Raw genomic sequence first — 22,473 nt, forward strand, 5'->3', positions numbered from 1 at the left:
GCCCATCATGCTTTAATATCTAGAGGAGGTGCTGAATTTGAGCTCTTGGATGCCCACATATTGGGATCCATACACGTGGTCTGGAGCAGTAGCCTACTGTAAACAATCACCATAATGATTTTACCTTTACTCCTTTTCTTCCCCACTTGGGCACTTAATATTACTATACAAAAATAAGTAGTTCAGCTCTATACATTACAGTTACAGCTTTCTCAGCACACCAATATGTAGACTTACTGCAATTCAAAAGGCTTTTCTGGAGGCAGAGCTGCAGGAAGTGCTGAAATGCTGCTTGGAGGTGCCACTGTCAGCTCATGGATGCTCCTTGTAGTGGTGACAGTGCCTGTAGGAAAAGTAAGCAAACCTTCTTTTATGACAGCAGGTGGAGAATCCTGTCTAAAAGATGACTTGCCCTTCCATTTCACAGTTGGTTTTGAATGCTGCTGAAACTGCAATTTGTTCCTTCTCTTGACTCTTCTTCTCTAGCTGTTCTTAGGCGTGGAGCTCTTCTCAGGCCTCAGACATTTTTACAGTGGAACAAAAGAAAATCTTAAATTATTTGAGTCAGGCTACAAAAAAATAATAAAAATGTGCAGGGACCAAAATGCAAATGGCCCCATCCGTGAGGGAAGGATGCGGTGGTGTCTTTCAACAAGCTCTTCCTCATTAGCAGTTCATGGAAAAATTACTTTGATTCTCCTTAGAAAATGTTTTGAGTTATTAATGGACTTTGAAAATTTATTATTTAGGACACGATTTTCTTTTGTCAAGAATGTCTTGAAGTTATTCAAAAGCTAATTTGTAAGTTATTGCATGGATTAAACAGACTCATGTTGGCATAAGTAGGCTTTTATGTTTATTATGTTTTAATGTAGCACATCAAAAATGTGCATGTGCGTGTCTCTGTGTGTTTTATTTTAGTGCTGCAGAACGATGAAGAGAGATGTTGCAACACTGAGTTTTTTGTTCAAAGTACAAGCTGACGTGCTGCCAGCAGGCACTGGAAAGCTGTCATGCAAGGCTGATGGAGAAATCAGCAATAGTTTCCTTAGTACAGCTTTTTATTGACACATACCAGCCCTGAAATGGAGGTGGTAACAAAAATCTGCAGGGGTAATGCGTTTAAAAATTTACAGCGCAGCACTGTTTCCAAAATCTTCAGGAAAAGTATATATTTATACTGTTTCTGAAGATTTGGAGGTAGACTGGGGTGGGTGAAAGGGAGAGCATCTGGCTTTTTTGGTGTTAGTGGTGTTTGGGGTTGGTTTTGTTTTGGGATTTATTTTTTTTATTTTTTTTTTTAAGGTAGAGCTGCTCAGTTTGGGGCAGATTCGGTTTCTGCACAAACCCACTTCAATCCTTGGTTTGGGATCAAAAACTTGTTTCCAAAAAAGGCAATATCTGTGATGGCACATTCCTGGGGAGGAGGGGAGGTGAGGCTCAGGCCATGTCCTGTAGGGCAGCTTCATTCACGCAGCCATTTACTTTGGCCTGACCCTTCTACCTAGGAGCATCGCAAACAATGGTGATTACTAAATTGTGCTGAAATTTACTGTGAAAACCAACCTGGTTCGTGTGTTTTCAAGCTCCTTTCCTTACTGAGGGCCTCAAACAAGGAGCGATGAATTTCATTGTCAAATTAAATGCCCCTTGCACATAAGTGGCAAAGGTCCGCTTTTTCCTTTCTCCTTTTGGTTGTTATATTGTACCTGATATACCTGATGGAAGCACAGTGTTTGTTACCTACCGCATGAAGCAGCAGTGGTCTGCAATGTTTCAGTATTTTGTTCCATTTCTGTGTTGCCCTTTTAACGTGAAGTTTGTGTGCTGGTAACGCCATTGCTGTGAGACAGCCTGTCCCTCATCCTGCCTGACCTGGATTTGTGTGGATGCCACTGATATGGGTGTCCCCAGCCCTCGTGGAACAGTGCTGGTGCTCTTCCTGTCCTATCTCTTCTGCAACCCTGCATTTTCTTTTATCATTGGCTGAGGCTGGCCTTGGGAAAGCATGAGCCCTTCATTTTGTGCAAGGTAGAGTTCAGGTGGATACCTGCATGATTTTGTTATTTCTGCATTAGAACGGGGCTTCTGTTCACAGTTAAAAAAGACTGAAGTTCTAAATCAGATGGGGAGTCTGTAAATCATAGTTAAATTCAGTGGCAAGCTCAATTTGTTTCACTTATTCATTGTAAATTTGATCTCTGTTCCGTCAGACCCTTTCCCAAGCTTCTATAGCATTTTTTACTGCCGTGTGATACTTCTGCACATTCAGATTTGGCAGAAGCATTAAGTACATCCCATAATTCTTAAACCTCTAAAGCCATACTCCCCTGTCTGTTCTGCTTTACCAGGAAGCTGGAGATGAAGCTGAAGGTTCATTATAAAGTAGAGCTGTAATATAATCTATAGGCAGCCTATTAAAGTGACGTGCAAGCTCGATGTGCGGTGGCTTTAAATAACTTGTGTTCATCTCCCCCAAGTACTAGATGAAAGTTTAGACCCTTGCTGAGCAGTACACACCACAGCTGGAGCTCACCATTCAACACGTAGGCTCTGGGGCATGTGTCCATTTTGGGGGCTTTCCCCTATCTCTTGCTCTTCCATTTCTTTTTTAATCATACTTATGTTTCTTTCTTTAAAACCAAATTAAAGTGACAATGCTGGAGACGAAGCTCTTGTTTCCTGTACTGTATCTGTCTGTAGGTAAATGACTGTGAGCTTTTTCATTCTTGTGCCTTGACACACTACTGTCTTTGGTAGCACTCACTTAGGCTAGAGTGATTTTTACTTTTACTTTCAGATATTTCATATAGGGGAAGGAATTTTTTAGCAAAATTAGTTTTTTGGGCAACCATACTAAAATGCCTGAACTGGATGATATTTAAAATTCAAAAACGGTATTTAAAAGTATTTAATTATGCAGAACCAAACCAGAAAACTTTTATGCCAGTGAAGTTATGATTCCATAAACCAAATAAGATCAGATTAGTTGGAAAAGTATCTAAGAATGTTTTTCATTGGCAGATAGAGTTGGGGAGCCGTGCGAGTAGTGCTAATTTCTTTATGCAGTGTGTCCCAGAAACTAAGAGGAGCTTGCCTGGGATTGCCTTTATAACGATGTGTCTTTATGTGGTTCACAATGTGACTCAAAAATCCAGTCTTGGGGTGTTGCCTCTGGCATAACAAGTTTTGCCTTTACGTCTCAGAATTCCTTAGCCCCATCTCCAATAACCTCGAGCACAAAGGCACAGTCTTAAGCACTGACTTAAGTCAGTTTTGCCTCAACCCTGCCATGCCCCTGAGCCTACTGTACCACTCCCAGACTCCATGCTACTGCCACTGCTTAACCATTTGCATGCTGTGCCAAAAAAAAGCAGAAAAATATGCTCTGTCTTAATTTTTGCTCGGTAATGCCACCGGCTTTTCAATTAGTGCTAGTGCTGAAAACTCGGTCTTCTGGAGAACTACCTGTAACTGCAGGACATTGTGTTATTAAAGCGTCAAGTTTAATTATATAAGCTGGGGGTTAGAGCACTTTCAAGTTTGCTTTCAGTGAGGTTTGCCTAATCCCACCCTAGAGACAGAAGAGTTTCCCCACCAGTGCTGGAAGATTAACTTTTACTTGTTACTGACCTGTGTTAGATCTGATGATAGAAAGGGAGATGCTGTGCAGCATGTCTGACTAGTTGCACTTCACTTAATGAATATTTGCTTTCTCTGATACCTAACTTTTATTTGTCTTCTATTTACCATTTTATCTGCAGTGATCTGGATTGACCTCTCTTCTCCGAGCTGTAATTAGTAAACTCTGAATGTGACAAGTTACTTTGTTTTCCAGCAGATTGAATGTGATTTCTCTTGTTCCAGCTTGTCCCTTCTGCTGTTGAGTTACTGCATCAGTCTTGGACTCCTCAGGATGACGAAAACCAGCCTGGCTGGGTCTTCTCTGCAACAGGGAGAAATGACAGCTATTTTATGTTCAGCAGGCGCTGTGGTTAGTGTTTAGGAAGTGCATGTGACAGAAGTGCGGAGGTCTGGTATAACCTCTGGCAGGTTAATCACTACACATGTTGACATTTGAATGCAAACTTTCAGCCACTCTGAGATTTTCATATGTCTGCTTGGTATTTCTTTTATTTTTCCTTTACGTTGGTATCTTGGTCTAGTCTGGAAGAAAAAGAAAGATAATGTTCTGCTTTAAGCTTTGTTTATTCAGAAAAGAGGGGTTTTATCCTCTTAATTTAACAGGAATGAGGAAGAAACTTTCTCCTGTGGAACACATCTTGTGCTGCTCTCTTTGTTTATTTGAACTTTATATGCTTTCAATTCACAGAGGCTTGAGCTTCCTTATTCCAATTAAGTGCTGCGGGTTGAAGGAGTGAACTCAAGTTTGCCTATAAACTTGAAAAGCTTGAAATGTAACTTCTTTAGCAGTTGTTTAGTGGTATCACCCTTCCATATGAGTCATTGCTACAAAATACAGCCCTGCCAGTGCTGGTCTTTCCCTTGGCACATTTTAGTTTGTTTAGTTAATGAGAGAAGCACCTCAGAGATAATTAAATGCTTTGTGAACTTTGTTAGTAAGAATTTCCTGTAATTGGGAGACTAAAGTTCTCCAGGTGCTCCGGAGTGGCAAAATATCCAAAGGCATTGAGAATGGAATGGGCACCGTTTGGGCTCTGTTGGATGAGCGAGAACCTGTCCCCTTGGGAAGGCTGCTTTCATGGGGATACAGGTTGCATTTAGGAGCTAGTGGGGAAAACACCTGGAACACAGACTTTGAAGTCACTGCAGGACTGGTCTTAATGTGAGATGGGAATTATTTTTGTGACTCTGACACATTATTGCATTTTGCCAGCAACTCTTGGTCAGGTTAAAATATCCATTAATTGCTGCATAAGTGACTTCTTAGAGTAGCTGTAGTAGCGGAAGCTCACACACATATGCATACAGACAAGAGAGGGTAGAATTGACCCTGTTACTGCTGCTCCTGTCAGTGAGCATCCTAGTGAGGGTGCTGAAGGACCCATATCTGTCATAGAATCATAGAATAGTTTAGGTTGGAAGGGATCTTAAAGATTATCCAATTGCAACCACCCAGTGATGGGCAGGGAGACGTCCCACTAGACCAGGTTGCTCAAGGTCCCATCCAGTCTGGCCTTGAATGCTTCCAGGGAGAGGACATCCACAACTTCCCTGGGCAACCTGTGCCAGTGCCTAGCTACCCTCATCGTGAAGAATTTCTTCCTAATAGCTGATCTAAATCTTCCCCCTTCGAATATAAAGCCATCAAGTCATCCTCCATATCTACTTAAAGTATTCATGCATTTATTTTGATACTGTTGCAACACTCAAATTTCTTCCCTTCCCCTCCCCACAGGTCCTGATTTGGATGCTGCTAATTTCTTAGTCTTTAAGATCATGTGCAGCGACGTGGTGCTCTGTGTGTGGCCCTGGAGGAGACCCTGTTGCCTTTGGCTTTAATGGTGTGAACACTGAGCCTTTTGTATCAGTCTCTTTAGAATCACATTCCTTAATGCAGTCGCTGTCTCCAACGATGGTGTGAGGTACAAGAGATTGAGGAGGCGCTGCATTGTAGGAGGAGTTTAAATATAAAATTAATTGGTTGGTATCAGATCTGTAAGCGCGTGTTGTCACCCAAGTGTCCTGCTAATAACTGGTCCAGACTTTGCATAACATCAACTGGAGTCCTCAGCAGAAATCTGCAGTTTGACCTCACTGGCTTGTGGAGGGTGTTCAGACCTGTGCATTCTGTATTTCTGTAATGATTTACTTCCTCAAGTCCTTCCCTTGGAAGGGAGGCTGTCAGTTGCCTGAGTTTTCTTGTGGTGAGGAACTCGGCACCGGTTCACATTCAAAGTAATATATGTATTATAAGAGGGAAGTTCAGTGTCTTCATTTGACCTAATGACCCTCCCAAGTCACTGGTATCCTTATGAGAATGGGAAAAGAGAAAAACCTGTAAAGCCACGCTGTTTATGAGTGAGAATTAAGGTATGTTTCTGAGAAGATATTTTAGTCCCAAGGTTTCCATCATTATTAATTTTTTATAATGCTTATTGTCCACTCTTGCTTGTATGGTTTGCTTTCGTTCTCCATCTCTGCGCTCAAAAAGCAGTGCAGAAGGTGAATTAGCAATCTGTAAGAAGATTTTGATAATAAGTCTTTTCTGAGAGAGGCTCTTCTCTATGTTAGATGAAATATTTGCCCTGTTGAATTACTAAATAGTAACATTTCAGTGCATTCTTCGTTTTTGGTCAAGAAGAGATTGTGGAAGATGTTCATCTCTTTATTCAGTTCTCGTGTCCTCATGACTGTTGTTTGAGTTTACGACTTGTAGCATAGTGCACAGAGATCAGAATACTATGGTGTATGAAAAGGTATCGTGTCCTTCCCTGGTTGGTGCATGAAGAGGTTAAAGACAATCTTACTGGAAAGCTGGAGGGAAAAAAAAAAAAAAAAGCATCTCCAACTATATTGCAGACCTTTCTTGTCCAGGATTCCTTTCTCAATATAACCAATTGCAAGACTGATATTAATAGGGTTTAGCTGGCATGTGGTTTTTCCAGTTTAGCTTAAATTATTTTATGTGAGTGAAATAAAACTTCAAACTGAGAATTTATGCATATTAAACCAGTACGAGCATCAAGTTCAAATAAGGATAGATCTTTGTATTTTTTGTAGCCATGTCAGTGCTAATGCCTTTCTTCAAATTTCTTATCACAAAGTGCTCTTGTTCTTATTAGTGTATGAATATGTTATATTCTCTGCATACCTCAACATACTTTGAATGCTATAATTATGCTAGTTAAATCTAGCAGCTTAGAAGGCAGAGAAAACATCCCAGTGCTCCCTGGAAAAGCAAACCTTTTAGTGGTTTAGAGGTATGGGCTGTAACTGAACACTAGCAAGAGATATGAAATGCTTCCGGAGTGCCCAGTCTCTGAAAGAGCCAGTCGGGGATGTGTGTTGTAAATCCAGGGCCTCTCTTTGGTAGACTGTATAATTTTAAGATACGTGATACCTTCTAGTAGGTGACCAGAAAGAAATGTATGAAGCTCTTAATTTCAAGAAAGGCACAGTGGGTGGCTTTGTGAAGAGCTCAGATCCTTCTGTAGCTTTTTCATTGTCCCACTGAACTCGTTTGGCTTTTAGAAACTGGTTGAATAAAAATGATATACTTACGAGGAAGAGACTTTCCCCTAAAATTGATTTTTTGAACAGGCAACAAATATGCATTTTAGAACTGCAGCGATGTGACCCTTGATGTCGCTGGCTCATATGACATGAGGACCTTGCTTGCCAAGGGCCACTGGCTGCACGTTAAGTCTCACTTTCTGTTTCCATGCATGTGGTTATTCCTGCTTTCCACCTGCAACAGCTGGACTGGGGATGCTGTTGCTGTTTGGTGATTGATAAAGTGTGCCTTGAATGGTGGTCTTGGGTGGGAAGCAACTGGGCCCTTCTGGTTCCAGTGGCCAGCCTGATTCTATGATGGCCTTTGAGTAACGCATCTTACACTGCCTGGTAATGTTTGGGGAATGAGGTAATGGGCAGGACTGAAACATTTTTGTCATTTATTTTAATGTTCTTATAAACTGAAGGTGGAGGCTCAGCAACTTTGGAATATACCTCAGTATATGGCAGTGGTTTTGCTTGGTTGGCTTCCTCCCTGCAGCCCAAGTTTTGCAGCTTCTTTTAACTTAAATCGTTCAATGCACCACTGTTCAACTAAGTCTTATGTCCCACTGAAGTGAGTTGTATGCTTATATGTCTTGTTAAGTCCTGGTTTTGAACATACGAACATTAGTCAAACCTGATTGATGCATCTTGCTGTTAGCTGTAGGGAAGGAGCAGATGCTGCGGAGGTTTGCAGTGAAGGCTTGCTTTGCTGTCCCCCCCCACGGTGGGCAACAGGCACTGACATCTCCTGCGTAGTGGTACTGACCTTGCTAACTGCCTAAGCGGTAGTAAACCTCCAAGCAGGAAGAAGCGTGAAGGCAGAGTAACCCTGCCAGGGCAGTTATCCTGCCCCCCTTTACAGACACTTCTTGAGTATTCTCACTTCCTTTTTTTTCTAGGTAGATGAAGATTTTCATTGCTTTTGAGAAGGTATGTTAGTTTTGTGGGATTCAGACTGATATGGAAAATCTCTTTTCAGGATAAGCCTTCAGCAGTAATCCCTGACGATTTATTCTGAACACTTTCCAATTTATCTTTCCTATCTTTCTGCTACCGAAGGGTACGTAATCACTCACGCTTCTAGTTTTCACTGGAGCCTTGCTACACAAATTTGAGATACACAAAATTGAGCAGTGTTCAGGGTGGTATGGTGAGACAGCAAGAGCAAGTCATCATGGCTGTCACCAAAGTAGTGGTCAAAAAGGACAGTATTATAAGGGCCAAAATCTTTTTTTTGTTATATTTGATGCAGAATTCCAGCAAAACCAACTGAAAAATACGTTAGGTATTGATTTTTATTTACTTATTTACAAAATTCTTCTGAAGTATTACTACGAGCAGTTCTAGAAATAATACATTTACTTCTAGAAATTACTTGAAACCTAGCATGAGTCTTCCTACAGTAAATTTTTTTATTGCTGGTGGGTACTTGGGTATTGGTGAAAAAGCCTGAAGATTAAAAAGAGATTGCACAGATTTAGCAGGCGTGAAGGTAGGCTTTGTCATGGTGTTTCTCAATGGTTCCTGCTTGAATGGTGGACAGGTTTTTATTCTTAAATACTTCGGAGGAATTCAAGAGGTTGTATGTAGGTCTTGGAGATCGTGAGAAGTGTATATATCGCACGAGACAAGGGACTCCTATGTGAGGGATCAATATTCTTCTGCTATTATCAGCAATAATAAAAGCAAAAAGCCCAAACCCCAACCTTCAGGCTTTCCATACCATCTGTCTTGCATCAAGTTGAAGAAATGGATGGATATTTGGTTTTGGTCTTGCATTGTTTAACCTGAAATTGTTTCCTGGCTTTGTCTGTAATCAGCAGTGTATATTGAATTTTTTTTCAGACTGCTAGAGCAGGCTTGGTTCTAGTCCTGATTAGTAAATGATAGTAATGATTTGAACTTTTATTTCCTTAGATATGATAATTAAGTAGAGTTTATAATGAGTATTTAGAGTGGACTTCTTTTTCTGCATCTTAATTTTGAAATGTAGTGACTTTAGTTTTGGTAGTATAGAGTTCAGAGATCATGACATGCAAAGGGCAAGGGCTAGGAAAAAAAAGAAAAAGAGAAAAGAAAAAAAGAAAGTCACCGTAGAGCCAATGTGACTACTAGTCTGTATTTTATAGGTTTGCTCTGCAAGTCCAGGCTTTGAACAGCCAGACACCTTCCACTGCACAGTGCTAGGCTGAAAGCAAGTGATAGACTATTGCCTGGAGTACATTTAGAGGGTTGAGTTTTCTTCATTGGGCTTTCAGAGCTATTTGATAACCAGCCTTATTAATTTTTCAGTTGTTTATGTAACTTTTAGAGCTCTAGATGGCCAAGTAAGAAAAAACTTGTCGCAGCAGAACTCGGACTTTTAGGTTATCATGATTAGCAGTTGCATTGCAACTCTCAGCAGCAGGAAGTTTAGACCAAGTTCATAGTGGCAACAAGTACACTACCGTTTTCCTCTCTGGTGCTTTAGGAAGGAAGTTTCACGTGGTTTTATATTCAGTCCTAAATATCTGCAATGCATTTGGCGATCAAATGGTAAGGACAGTTTATTTAAAAAGGTCTTCATTTTTGCAGTCATAGTGTTTGTCCTGAATAGCTTTGTGTTTTCTCTGGACAAGTGCTTTTTTTGTCACATGCTGCCTAAAAAAAAAAAAAGCTAATAATCTTCCCATGGTCTTCTCACACAGGTCCCCAGCAGAGAGAACAAATGCCTTTTTCTTTTGGTAGATACGTGTGTGCATAAAATAAATTTTAATGCAAATATTTACTTAATGAATATATGTATATAACACCATATCTACTAATATATCCAGTGTTTTAAATAGACATATAAATAAATGTATATATAATACCCTCACACCTGGAACTCTATAAACACATCATATAAAAGTGATATTTAAACTCAAGTAAACCAAAACAGTGTGGAGAGTGTGTGCATATATAGATCTGTAACTCCTAAATGGGAAATTAAATATGAAATTGTTATATATTGTCATGAGCTTTATTAGCTTGTGATAAAGATTTTGGTCTTGGCTATAAACAGCTAATATGAGTTTATTAAATTATATGCGACTTCTTTAAAATGCATTTCTTGTTTTCTGAGGGTTTTATACTGGACTTTTTTTCCCAGTATTTTATTCTACAGGTTTTTAGCCAATAAACGTTTGGCATAGAAAAAAAGTCTGCTGTAATGTTCCCTTGGCATATAAAAGCCAAGATATCCACTAGGATTTACTAATGTCTCCTTTCTCTTTTATTTGTTTGTGCTAGGAGTTTGTGTTGGACTAATCCTGAGAAGTGTTCTCTCCATTGCAGTAAATGAAGACGCTTAGATATAGGAATGTGGTTTCATTGGTCTGGAGTAGGTGTCAGCACATCAGCATCTTAGTCATAATTGGTTAAATTGTTACTTTCCATGCACTTCAGAACAGGCTTATTTATCTGAGCTGAGTTGTCTCCTTTTACATGTTTAAGGTTGCCTTTTTCTTCCACATTACCAAAGAAACATGCCATAAGTATTGGTGCCTTTTTACTTAAAATGTGAACTCTCTTGATGGAGCATGATTGAGTTGGAGAAGCTTCTGCACTTCATGCATTTAGTCTGCGCTCATTCCTTGGGTGTTGAGTTGTGTGCTCAAAGGAGAGCTGGAGGAAGTGTAGCTTTGAGTCTTCAGTTTTTTTTTTTTTTTTTTTTTTTTTTTTTAATATGTGACTCCTATGTGTGGCAAAACTTTCTGTGGGGAGTGGATGTGATGGGCTCTCATTGCTGCGCTTGGGTTTCACCTTGAAAGTGCATTTCTGGTACAGCTTTTGCAGAGTACCACTCTGGGATGGCATTCAGGTGAGCTGTGCTCCCTGGGCGGATGGGTTGTGCCAATAAGCAATACTTGCAGTGCCTGAACTTGCCTCAGTTTTCCTCTTTATTTATGTGGTGCAGCTTATAATTATCTCAATTCTTTGAAGCAAGCCGGTTGTTTCCTGCGTGTTTATGCATGCCTGGTTTGTTTCTGGTTAGGAGAAAGTGAAACATGGGCTGGTGTATCATGAAAGATTCAATTTGTTGTAGCGTTTTCTTGGCCAGTGGCTCTTGGTTTTTGTCTGATGAATTTTTGGTTCACGCTTCCCCACTTAACTCTCTCTGCTTTGCTTTCACATGTGGGATTTCTTCATTAGTTGCGTTTCCTTCTCACTGCTGCCTTGTACGAGGCTCTTATTTTTCCTGTGAGAAGAGCTCCAAGGCAAAAAAATAAATACCTTTAATTTACACAGTATAGCATGTTATTTTATTTGTGTTCCTAAATTAGTTATTCTGTAAAGATTGCATCACATTTGATGCAGGAAAGACATATCCTGTTAAGAGTGACTAAATCGTAGACCATGAAAATCTTACGAAAACAACTTGACACATTTAGGGCTACTGAGGTTACTAAGGAGATGGATGTGCAGTTAGTGGAATTAGTTTTATCATGTGTAAACGAATAAAAACAATCCTGATTGGGAAGGAAGTACACCATAATATGCACTGCAAACATCTTCATACATTTTGCCTTGAAGTATGGAAATGCATTTTTTTTTTAAAAGGTTGAGCTCGGTCCCTTTGGCCACTTCACACTTAAACTTCGTCAGAGAAAACTAACTCTTCTTTGTTTTGATTTAGTTCGGGAGGCCCCAGCAATAAAACTTACAAAGCAACTTCTGTTTACTCCAAAAGAGATAGGCAGTTAAACTTCTGTTGTGATGCAAATTGTGTGGCTTCTAAGATGATGCCTCCTTAGCAGTCCCAATTGTTTGCCTGTTTGGTTAGGCATTTAATTTGTGTTGGCCATCCAAAAAACCCAACCCTATAACTGGACTCTACAGACTTGCAACTCCCAAAAGCTAAAGCAGCTGTTCAAAGTTTACATTGCTTTTCTAGCTACGTTTTTATTCCATTTCGTCTTTCTATCTCTCCAAGAAATTAAGTAGGCAGTAATTTTTACCCACCGGCATATAGTCTCCTGGGGAGAAATCTGGATTAGTTCTGTAAACTCTCCAAACAGTAGAATAATCTTCAGAGAGAAGAGAGCCAGTTAAAATACATGGGATTTCAAGGCATGCCGGCAGCATGAGAACACAACTGAGCTTCTTGAGAGAAGGCTTAGTGAAAGCTACTAATTTAGGGTCTTTAATATCTGCAGACGTTCTGGCACTTGACTGTAAATAATTTTCCATCATTTAAGTATTTAGAAAGCATGCATTTTTAAAAATTTTCCCACGTTCTCTTTGCAAATATGATTTTAGCCATGATGCCCGATTTATTTTGCCTTGGTCCTTTTGACAACTTGTTTTGTTGACATTGTGACATTATTTCTTCTCCAAATCAGAACATCACTTGTTTTCTTTCATTCAAGGGACCCACTGCCCATCCCATCTTGGTGACAATCCTTTTATATATTTGTTCTCTTCAATGCTTCAAGTGGCTTGGAAAAGCAAGACCAGATCTTTAGTCTTCTTAAATGCCAATAGAGATACACTTGCACAGAGTAGTTTCTTTATTCCTCATGCAGAGTGAATGCGAATTTTGACTCATCTTAATAATATTTTGAATTCCAATTTTAACTTGCATGTCAGTACATGAAAATTAAGCTACATGTAAAATACACAAAATGTATCGATTTATTGCCATGAGTGAAGTTAACTGCTTCCATTTCATATGGCATAGTTCAAAAGCAGGGATCATCCTTTCTAATAACGGCCATTGAATTTGCAGTTGTGCTGTGTTGGTGTTAAAAATTAAAGCTGAAGGCACCTTTCGTGAAGTTGTTTGTCCTTGCTTCCTTGTGTCCTGCAGTGGTTGGGCTGTCTTAAAGGAAGGGGGAGAGGGAGCAGAGATGAAACCTACTCATAGAAGAGTAGAGCTATAAGGAAACCATGATTAGTCAAGCTGTGACAAGTGAGAGATAGCACCAGCTAATAACCCGTCTGGCATCAGCATATGGAAAGTGTTGCTGCTTATTAACAACCTGTTCTGGGGCAAGGAAGGGAAGCTGAGGGCTGCTGTTTCTGCTTCTGCTATGCTTTCCTGGCATTGAAGTTGGTCTGTTTAGCATTAGTTGATTGAAAAATAAGAGAGCTCGTATGAACAAAGAGCCTATGCATTGTGCAGTCACTCTGTTTTCTAGACTTAATTTATATTTTCAGATCCTTTTCTGCATCAACCCAATTGTATGCAAGAGTAATTAACATTACTTGGTGCCTCTTCTGTTTTTAGCAGCCAGTGTCCTCTGGTGCTCCTCTGTATGTGTGTAGCTCCATGTTTGGTGCATGCAGGGATGGATAGAGTGGTGGATATGTGTGTATGTGTGTAACAGTTTATGTAAAGTGCAAAAGTGAGTAAAAATATTTTGTGGAGTGCATTAGATAAATATTAAAGGCTAAAATACAGTAAGAGAAAAATGTCAAGAAGCAGAGAGAAAGGGTTGAAACCATGTGACTTTTTCCTAAAATCTGTGAACCCACAGGCATGCTCAGCTGTGTTTGTTTAGAGGGAAAACTCAAACATTGTGTTAGGTTTTGTTTGACATAATTTTTGAATGTGGGACTACAAGGACACAAGGCACAATCATATTAATGTGGGCTCTCCCTCTCCTTTTCAGGGGGCTGCGATGAGTTGAAGGCCTGGTTAGGATCTGCTGCAGCCAAACCACTGCGGCACTGCTGCAACGGAGCTGCTGCACTTGGAGGGAAAGGACTGTAGCAAAACTGGGAGACCTGGGAGGCATGGGTAGCTCTCTGGCCCAGGTTGGGGTGGTGTCTGCTGTTGGGGTCCACAGCCAGACTGAGAAGTATGGTGGGTTGGTGCTTTGTCTTATACTTTTTTTTCTCCTTACGTGTTATCTTTAATGATTATTGGCGTACTCTGTATGCTTTAGATTACAGCTTCGTAAGTTTGTTTGGAAGCACCTTTAAAGTTACAGGGACCAAAATGGGGGAAATAAAAACCTATAGGAGCATGCAGGAAGCTAGGTGAGGGCTGGTTTTCCTGTCAGTCATATGTAGCAAAATACTCTGTTAAAAGGGTTTTTTTGTCTTAGGCTAATTTCGATCCCTGCTTGGTTTGGGTAAACCTTCAGCTTATTTGCAGGACTGCCTCATAACCCCTTTTATAGCTGGTTGTGTCAGAGCTTTCCACTGCACCCCCTGCATTAGGGTTCTTACAACTCAGCTGTATAAATTTGATCTGGACTTTAAAATTGGCATGTATGTTCTTGATTTGGAAGCAAGTATTGAGACTGGCTGGCTAATCTGTTGGCTATGCGAATAATATTGCTGTAGTAAAGGCTGTGAGGAATATGATACAGCTCTCAGTTTCCATTGAGAGCAGAGGAAGCTTATTTGCCACAAAGAGCAGGTGCTGTCTTGGCTCTTTTTTTTCATGCAGAAGTGGTAAGCTAGATCCCAAGTGTCCCAAATGTGTCAGGAGTCCAGAGTGTAAATTGGGTTTTTGCTTCCTTCGTGGTAGGGAAAGAGGTGAGGAAGGGCTTTGGTGAGCCACTTGGTTAGGGAGGGTGCGCTGGAGCACAACAATATCCTATTTGCACTCAGGTGTGGGACTCAAACATGCTGTGCTGCCACCACTGCAGGTTGCATTCTGCTGGGGCTACCTGTCAGGTGTCAGATTGGATGCACACTATTCATGTGAGGGAACCAGAGCAGCTGCAGTGTGCCACCCCCTCATGCGTCAGGGCAAAGTTGTGTTCTTAAAAAATATGGAAAGGGATGCTTCTCCAAGCTTGCAGTGGTTGACCAAAGGGTTGCTTTCTAGTGTACTTCAAGCTCTATGTACATTTGGTAGCACACTTAAAATACTGGCTGTTGGTGCTAGGTGGTACTTTGGTCAGGTGAAATGAGGCTAGAGATAAACAAGCTAATAATGAGTGCAAACATTAGCAGAAAGTGTATTATAGTGGGGAGGTAAAGCCTCTGTGGTTTGAATGTTTGCATGAAAAGGTGGACTGTTATTAGATAAGAGATGTTGCCCGATTGCTTATTTTGTGATTCTGCAAAATTCTCCTGTAGTATTTGTTCTGTATATGAGTGTGTTGTGTTTTGTATTTTTGTTTAGAATACCTTAACATAGGGAACGATGTAGACTGAAAGAGAGGCAAGAGTGGTAGTAATATAAAGACTTCTGCTTTGATTATGCATGTTTTTGAACTGCTGTAGCCAACCACCTGTCAGAAATGCTTCAGAGGTAAAAAAATCAAGCTTGAGGGATTTCAGATAGCCCAGGGAAATTTAAATTGAGAGCAGTGAATTACATTCTGAGAGAAAGTTTCAGGTGACATTGAAGGATTTGTGTGATGAGGGCACCATTATTTACTGTCAGACTATGAAATAGTTTCTGTGGGAGAGTGGTTGTGGTGCCCTATCACACAAGCCGGTTGCAGCTACGATAGATTCGAGGCAGGCAGCGTGGAAAAGATAACAGGAAACTTCCATCTCTATCAAATAGACCTTTTTCTCATGAGTAACTGCAATTGAAGCATTTAATTTATTACCGCGTAAAAACTTAGCAATGACAGTTCAAAGAAGAGATACCTGGCAAGTTTTCTTCTTAGTTATGAGAGGAAAAATAGATGGTTATGTTAATTAGGAATTAAGCTAGACACTACATTGATTAACACATAGATGCACACGTATGTGCACGCATGCAGTTTTCCTGGAAAGGATATTTAAAATGATCTCATTAAAGCTTGAGAGTAAAAAAATTATTTTTATTGCTTTTTTTTTGGTTTTGTATTGGTTACTGCAAAACAAAATAATAAGCTGGCTAAAATGTAGCTTGAGAAAACAGTTATATTCCAGTGTGTTTGGGGCTGTTTGCTTTTAGAAACCGGAGGCACTATAGAACTCTGCTGAGATTACTTTTTATACTGTTGCTTTTGAAGTTCATGCTGGATCAAGAGATGGTTTACTTTTGATTTATTTCTGTTTGAAATGTATTTGAGAACAATATTTGTGGTTTTGGAATCTTATGCTTAAGCAACAAGAACAACAAAGAAATGGTTTTATTTTTATCAAACAGAACTGAAATCTCGTATTAGCTGGGTGATTTTATTGATGTTTATTAGAAAGCTTCCTGAGCATCTCTGGATGGCGTAGGCAGGCTTTTGGCTTTCTGCCATGAGACCCATTGCTGCTGAGGGGCCAAAAAGAGGTTTGCTGCTGGGGGCTGTGGGAGTGATTGGCCTCAGCAGGTGCTTGATCATGAAATGTCTCTCCTCCTTGCCTCCCCCTCTGTCTCCAAATGAACTTCCCAGAGTATGAAGACATGAAACTAAGTAGGAGGAAACGCTCCTGTTTGGCAATTTAGTAGTTTTAAATCTGCTTTGTAATGTAAAAAACCTCCCTATTTTGTTGTAGCTATAATTCATGCTTGCTTTTAAAAACTTGCCTCATACTGTAAATAGAGAATTAAAACAGATCCATTAAGAATTTCAAGAGTATTTGTGGTACTCAAAAGTTAATTAGATTCATAAGTAACTTGTTTTATAATATTAATGTCATAACCTTCCCTGTGTCTGTATGTTGCATCAATTCCATTTGTTTGCGTGCATATATTTAAGAAACGTGTGTTTTAAGGATATCCATTTTTCCTACTAGGATTTCAGCATTAGGTTTTGGAGTTTTTTTTGTTTTGCCCATCAGTTTACTAATCTTCTGGTATTTAAGCGTAGGTAATACTATAGTTCTGTGACTAGTACAATTTTACTAAGTTACAGCTAAATTTGCAATTTAAGAACAAAATTGTTCATGCAGGACAAAAAAAGCTGCACAAAAGCAGTAATGATTTATACATAACACTTCAATATTTCCCATGTCTTGGCACCTACATATTTTTATGTCTTCTGCATCTGTTGGATTTTTCAGAATCAGCACGAAAAAATTTAAATACCTTGAGTTATTTCTTAGCACAATGGAAACCGTGGGGAGACTTTCTTTTAGTTTTGATTTTTGCATCTGTGATAAAGCTTTGCCTTGTAGTTCTAGTAACACTTCTTTGCAGGCACTTAGCAAACCAAGGATGCTGGCCAGCGTTCGCAGGGAAAACTTGTGCTCTGGCTGAGATTTCCTAGAAGTACCAACTTCTCTTGGTTAGTCAGATCCCTATATCTGAAATCAGTAGGTGTTACTTGGAAGTCTTATCCACTGTGTCTAAATAAGGAGATTACTGCTCTGGCACTCTTCTGCATGTGCAGCTCTTCACACTCTTGTCCAGTAATTTCATAATTCAGATGTATCTGTGACAGTCTCGCCTATAAGTCCGATTCAGTCCCCTGCTTGTATGGCAGGTCTTGTGGACATAGTCTGGGGTTCATAACACTTCTTGGGACCTGTCTGCTTTTTTTCTCCATCTCCAGGGTGCACTTTCCAGCCGTATTTTTCAGAGTTTTTATTCAGCCTGTGGTTTCGCTGAAATTATTTTACACCTGTTTCCCATGTTTACTTGCAAGGAGCTTTATCGCCAGTAGGCAACAGTTTGACTACAGGAAAGTGAGATGATTAGTTGTGGACAGTTGTGTTGGCCACCAGAATCAAACAAAAAAGGTTGGTTTCTTTCTTTTGTAAATGAATTTGTTTTATTTTATACTGCTTTGGATGGTAAGGCCATCTCCTGCCCCCCATAGGAATATTATTCTTGAAGCTTGCTTTTGAAGTCTTGTTGCTGAATGTATGTAGGTTGCTTTTTTCATCACAAATTACGAAGGATGAACACCATGTGCATTTGCGTGCGTTCAGGGAAAGCTAAATTTTATTCACTTGGGCAGTCCAATCACAAAGTACAGCGATCCATTTGACCTTTAGCTTTTAACACCCTTACGTTCCTTTCCCTTTTCCAGACGTTGCTGACAAATGTCAGCATGCCGTAACGTATTGGTTTAGGGATCTGTTTATGGCAGCTTCCACCCCTTACCCAAAGGTTTGAGGAGCTTTCCTATAAATAGCTATGTTGGTCATAGCTTTCTATATGCTCGTGGGGTTCCCTGACGTGTGCTTCATACTAATTGAGTCCCTTAGCTTAGAATTAGGGTGTGAACACAAAATATTGGTGGAATCTTGGCTATTTTTCTAACAAGTATGCAAAATATAATTCTGATGAATTTGACAAGTCCAGAAGTTTTCTGGAAATAGCACATCTTTTTCTTTTTTTTATTTTCCATCTTTCTTCCTTGCATGGGAGTTGCTCTGCTACTTTTCCCTTGTTAGCACCTATTGGTTTCAACTCCGGGTAAAATTTTCCTTGATCTGTAAGGCTGAGGGACTGGCTGTTATTTTGAATCTGAGGAGATGACAAGTGGTGTTAAATCTCAGGCCTCTCCTTTCACCAGAATAATGTATCCAGTAGCTGTGGTGGGTTGTCCCTGGCTGGAGGCCAGGTGCTCACCAAGGCTATTCTGTCAATTCTCTCTTCAGCTGGACAAGGGAGGGAGAAAAATGTAATTAAAGGCTGGTGGGTTGAGGTAAGTACAAACAGAGATCACTCATCAATTACTGTCATAGGCAAAACAGGCTCAACTCTGGAAAATTAATTCGATGTATTACCGGTCAAGTCAGAGTAGGGTAATCAGAAATAAAACCAAATCTTAAAACACCTTCCCTCCACCCCTCCCTTCTTCCTGGGCTCAACTTTACTCCCTATTTTCTCTTCCTCCTCCCAAGTGGCACAGGTAGACAGGCGAAGGAGGTTATGGTCAGTTCATGACATGTTTTTGCCGCTCTTTCCACCTCAGGACCCCTCATACTCTTCCTCTGCTCCAGTGTGGAGTCCCTCCCGTGGGAGATAGTCCTGCAGAAATTTCTGCAATGCGAGTCCCTCCCACAGGCTGCAGTTTTCATTAACTGCTCCAGCGTGGGTGCCTTCCACAGGGTGTAATCCTTCAGGAATGGACTGCTCCAGCGTGGGTCCATGTGGCATCACAAATCCTGACAGCAAACCTGCTCCAGCATGGGCTTTTCTCTCAATGCGTCCACAGGTCCTGCCAGGAGCCTGCTGCAGTGCAGGCTTCCTAGGGGGCCACAGCCTCCTTAAGGTGCATCCACCTGCTCCAGTGTGGGATCCTCCAGAGGCTGCAGGTGGATAGCTGCTCCACTATGGACCTCCATTGGCTGCAAGGGGACAGCCTGCTTCACCATGCTCTTCACCACAGTCTGCAGGGGAACCTCTGCTCCACTGCCTGGGGCAACACATTCTTCACTGACCTTCATGTCTGCAGAGTTGGTTTTCTCACATATTCTCACTCCTGTCTTCTGCTCTTTGTTGCACAGGCTTTTTTTCCTTCTTAATTGTGTTATCACAGAGGCATTACTATCATCACTGATGGGCTCATCTTTGATGAGCCAGCAGCGAGTCCATCTTGGAGCTGGCTGGCATTGACTCTGTTGGCCATGGGGGAAGCTTCCAGCAGTTTCTCACAGAAGCCACCCCCAGGGCCCCCCAGCTACAAAACCCTTGCCATGCAGACCCAATGCAATAGCACAGGATTAACACCGAATAGAAGGACTTTTCTGTTTTTATTTTGAATTTTTGTCTGTTGTTTTCAGTTGCTGAGATTGCCAATGCAAATGTCTGTTGTGCATAGATTGCTGTTGAAAAATGCCAGCTGTGATCTGTTGAATGTGACGTTTCCTGCTTTCAATCTGTATGTTGTCAAATTGTATGTTTTTGGAGTATTGCATTTGTCTTGCAGCATTAGGCAATACTTTTTCTTCAGTTAAAGTATTTGTTTCCAATACTGTCAATACATGTCGCAGCTGTCATGTATTATAGACTGAGAGTTTAGGAGAGCCTTAACTGTGTCAGGTAGGGTGATGGAATGCTTCCCACTTGTCCGTTTACTGCCATGTGGCTGTTTATACACAAATGCAAAGACTTGAGTCCCTAGTGTTTCATGTGTTACTACCCCATTGCCATACACAGTTTTCAAAACCTAGCCTTGCTTCTCCTGTTGGAGAAGTGAATGGTATGGAGATTGGTGACTGTACTTTGTAGTTGGTCATTGTCAAAAAGAACCACAAGGCACCAAAACTTCTTGGTCCCTACCTAATGGACAGTTAAAAAACAATCGAGGTAAGAGCCTTCCTTCTGCATCCCTTTGAGAAGTCACCTACTAGAGCATGACTGTGGCCTAAGGGGAGCTCTACTTTTGGAAATAAAGATGAAGTAATCCTGCTATTTGCAGCACTTTGCTAAAATGTAGCACTTTCTTCAGGGGCCAGAGTCTTGCTTTCCAGCAAAAGAAAGAGTTGTGAGGTTTTGTATGCACAGCATGAGCATCTACAACTTATTTGCTGTAAGACAGAAACTGCATCTGGAAACAAAGAGCAAAGAGGGAATTTGCACTATCCAGGACTGCTCTCTGCAGCCAGCTATAGAGTGACTAGCAGATTGAGTACCAGAGGTATAAATTGGTGCATACGCCTTACCATGTGTTGCTTTATTTCTGTTTCTGTTCTTGGGAAATAGGCTAGTTGAAATTCAGTGGGAAGAGGACAAGATTAATTTTTTGTTCAGTTGAGGTCAATAATATGAACTTTACAAAAGTTTCTGTTGCAAGACTGTTTCATTCAAGCAGACCAAACGCAGTTTGGCTGAACTTTAAATGGTGACCTTGACCAAAGAGGCAGACTTTTCAAGAGGCCTTTCTTATTCTGGTCTGAATATACTGCAAGTCACTGGGGGCTATAAACCCACTGAGAGAAAGGCAAAACGAAGTCCTGTAACCCATCTGACTGTGATGTTGAACTTTTGACTTTCTAGTAGTTGCAGTGGGGGAAAAGTCAGCTTCACTATTAAGGAAGACTTCCATGCACATGAACAGTCATTGACAAATAATAAACTTTGAAGACTTTGTTTAGATGGAAACTCTAGAATGGGAAAAGCTGGGTTATAGTCTTCCTCTCTCCTCTTGTGAGAACAATTTCGTATATGAAAAGAGAAGACGCTGGAACTTCGCATCCTAGAAACTGTATGTGCCTATCCTTGCTTCCATCTTTCGGTAAATGTGCACAGCTTCCAGCCAGAAAAGTAAAAGTGGAGTTCGATTTTTAATAATAGGCAATACTGTGCAATACTTTCTCTGTTGTTCAAGTGAATTGAGAACAAGAAACTAAATATTGCTTCACTAGAAAGAAAGATAGTATAGCAGATTTCACAGGGACATGCAATGGAGAAAAGATAGAATTATTTTTTCTCTTTTCTTCTATGAAACAGCACTGTGAGATATTGTGGTCTTGTATTCAGAGAATATGAACAGAAACCATCCACATTTTTCATTTACCATTCTTGTGATATTTCAGCTTAACGACGGTGGAAAAGCAGCCCGAGCACAAGTGGGGATAGGTGATGTGGTTCTCACCATTGACGGGATAAGTACAGATGGGATGACTCATCTAGAAGCACAAAACAAGATCAAGGCATGTACAGGCAATTTGAACATGACTCTGCAAAGGTAAGATATGTTTTTCTTTTTTATTAAAAAAAAGAGAACTAATCATCATTGTAACAGTTGTTTGGAGGATAAAAATGTGTAAGTGGTTTGGCAGAGCGCATGGAGCGACCACAATTGAGAGGTATGCTGCTGTAGACTGAAATGTGTCTTGACTTATAGTATTTTATAATACTTATTAGATGTTAATTATGTGAGTCAACAAAGGTCTTTTCCAACCTTCTGTCACTTGCTTTATATTGAATCAAGTCTAGTTCCTCTTCCACCTAAACTCCAGTTTTGTTAACACTTGTTTAATTAAAAACAGGTCTTTTCTAGATTCTTTTTCCATCCCCTGACTGACTAGGAGCACGTGCCTTTTGGGTCAAGTCCTACATCGTCATTTTTAATGGCAAACAGAATGATGGATTTGTTTAAGCAGTTAGCCCCTGAGTTACATGGATGAAAATACTGCAGCTCAGAGTCAGGAAGTGATGTTTCCCAAAACCATACCACTGTTTCACGAAGAAGCAGCCTCTGTTTGCTAATTGCAGCATCTACATTAGAAGTTAGTTTTGTCTGTTGTCCACATTCCTGAAACATAACGGTTTATGGAATTTAAGCTTACTGCTGATAGCCAGAGACTATGTTTTGGGTGGGGTTGGAAGAAGGGAGCAGGATGCTTATGTGCGAGTTATTGGAACTGAAGCAAGAAGAACAGCAGCCCAAGCAAGAAATTCCTTCAAGCTCTGAAAAGTCTCTCAGGGCTAAATATTGGCTTTTATTAGAAGACTGCTATTTT

The 22,473-nt window shown here is 40.5% G+C and overlaps 1 protein-coding gene across 15 annotated transcripts in view; it reads left to right on the forward strand.

The window, feature by feature from the left end:
• PDLIM5 (PDZ and LIM domain 5) overlaps positions 1-22,473 on the forward strand; it is a 128,861-nt gene that overhangs the window by 20,330 nt on the left and 86,058 nt on the right. For all 15 annotated transcript variants that reach the window (XM_054064570.1, XM_054064574.1, XM_054064575.1 and 12 more), the window contains exon 3: positions 21,544-21,695. In XM_054064570.1, the coding sequence (XP_053920545.1) occupies positions 21,544-21,695 (152 nt within the window). The remainder of the gene's footprint in view (positions 1-21,543; positions 21,696-22,473) is intronic.

Source organism: Cuculus canorus, chromosome 4, assembly GCF_017976375.1.
Source record: "Cuculus canorus isolate bCucCan1 chromosome 4, bCucCan1.pri, whole genome shotgun sequence".
Classification (NCBI taxonomy): domain Eukaryota; kingdom Metazoa; phylum Chordata; class Aves; order Cuculiformes; family Cuculidae; genus Cuculus; species Cuculus canorus.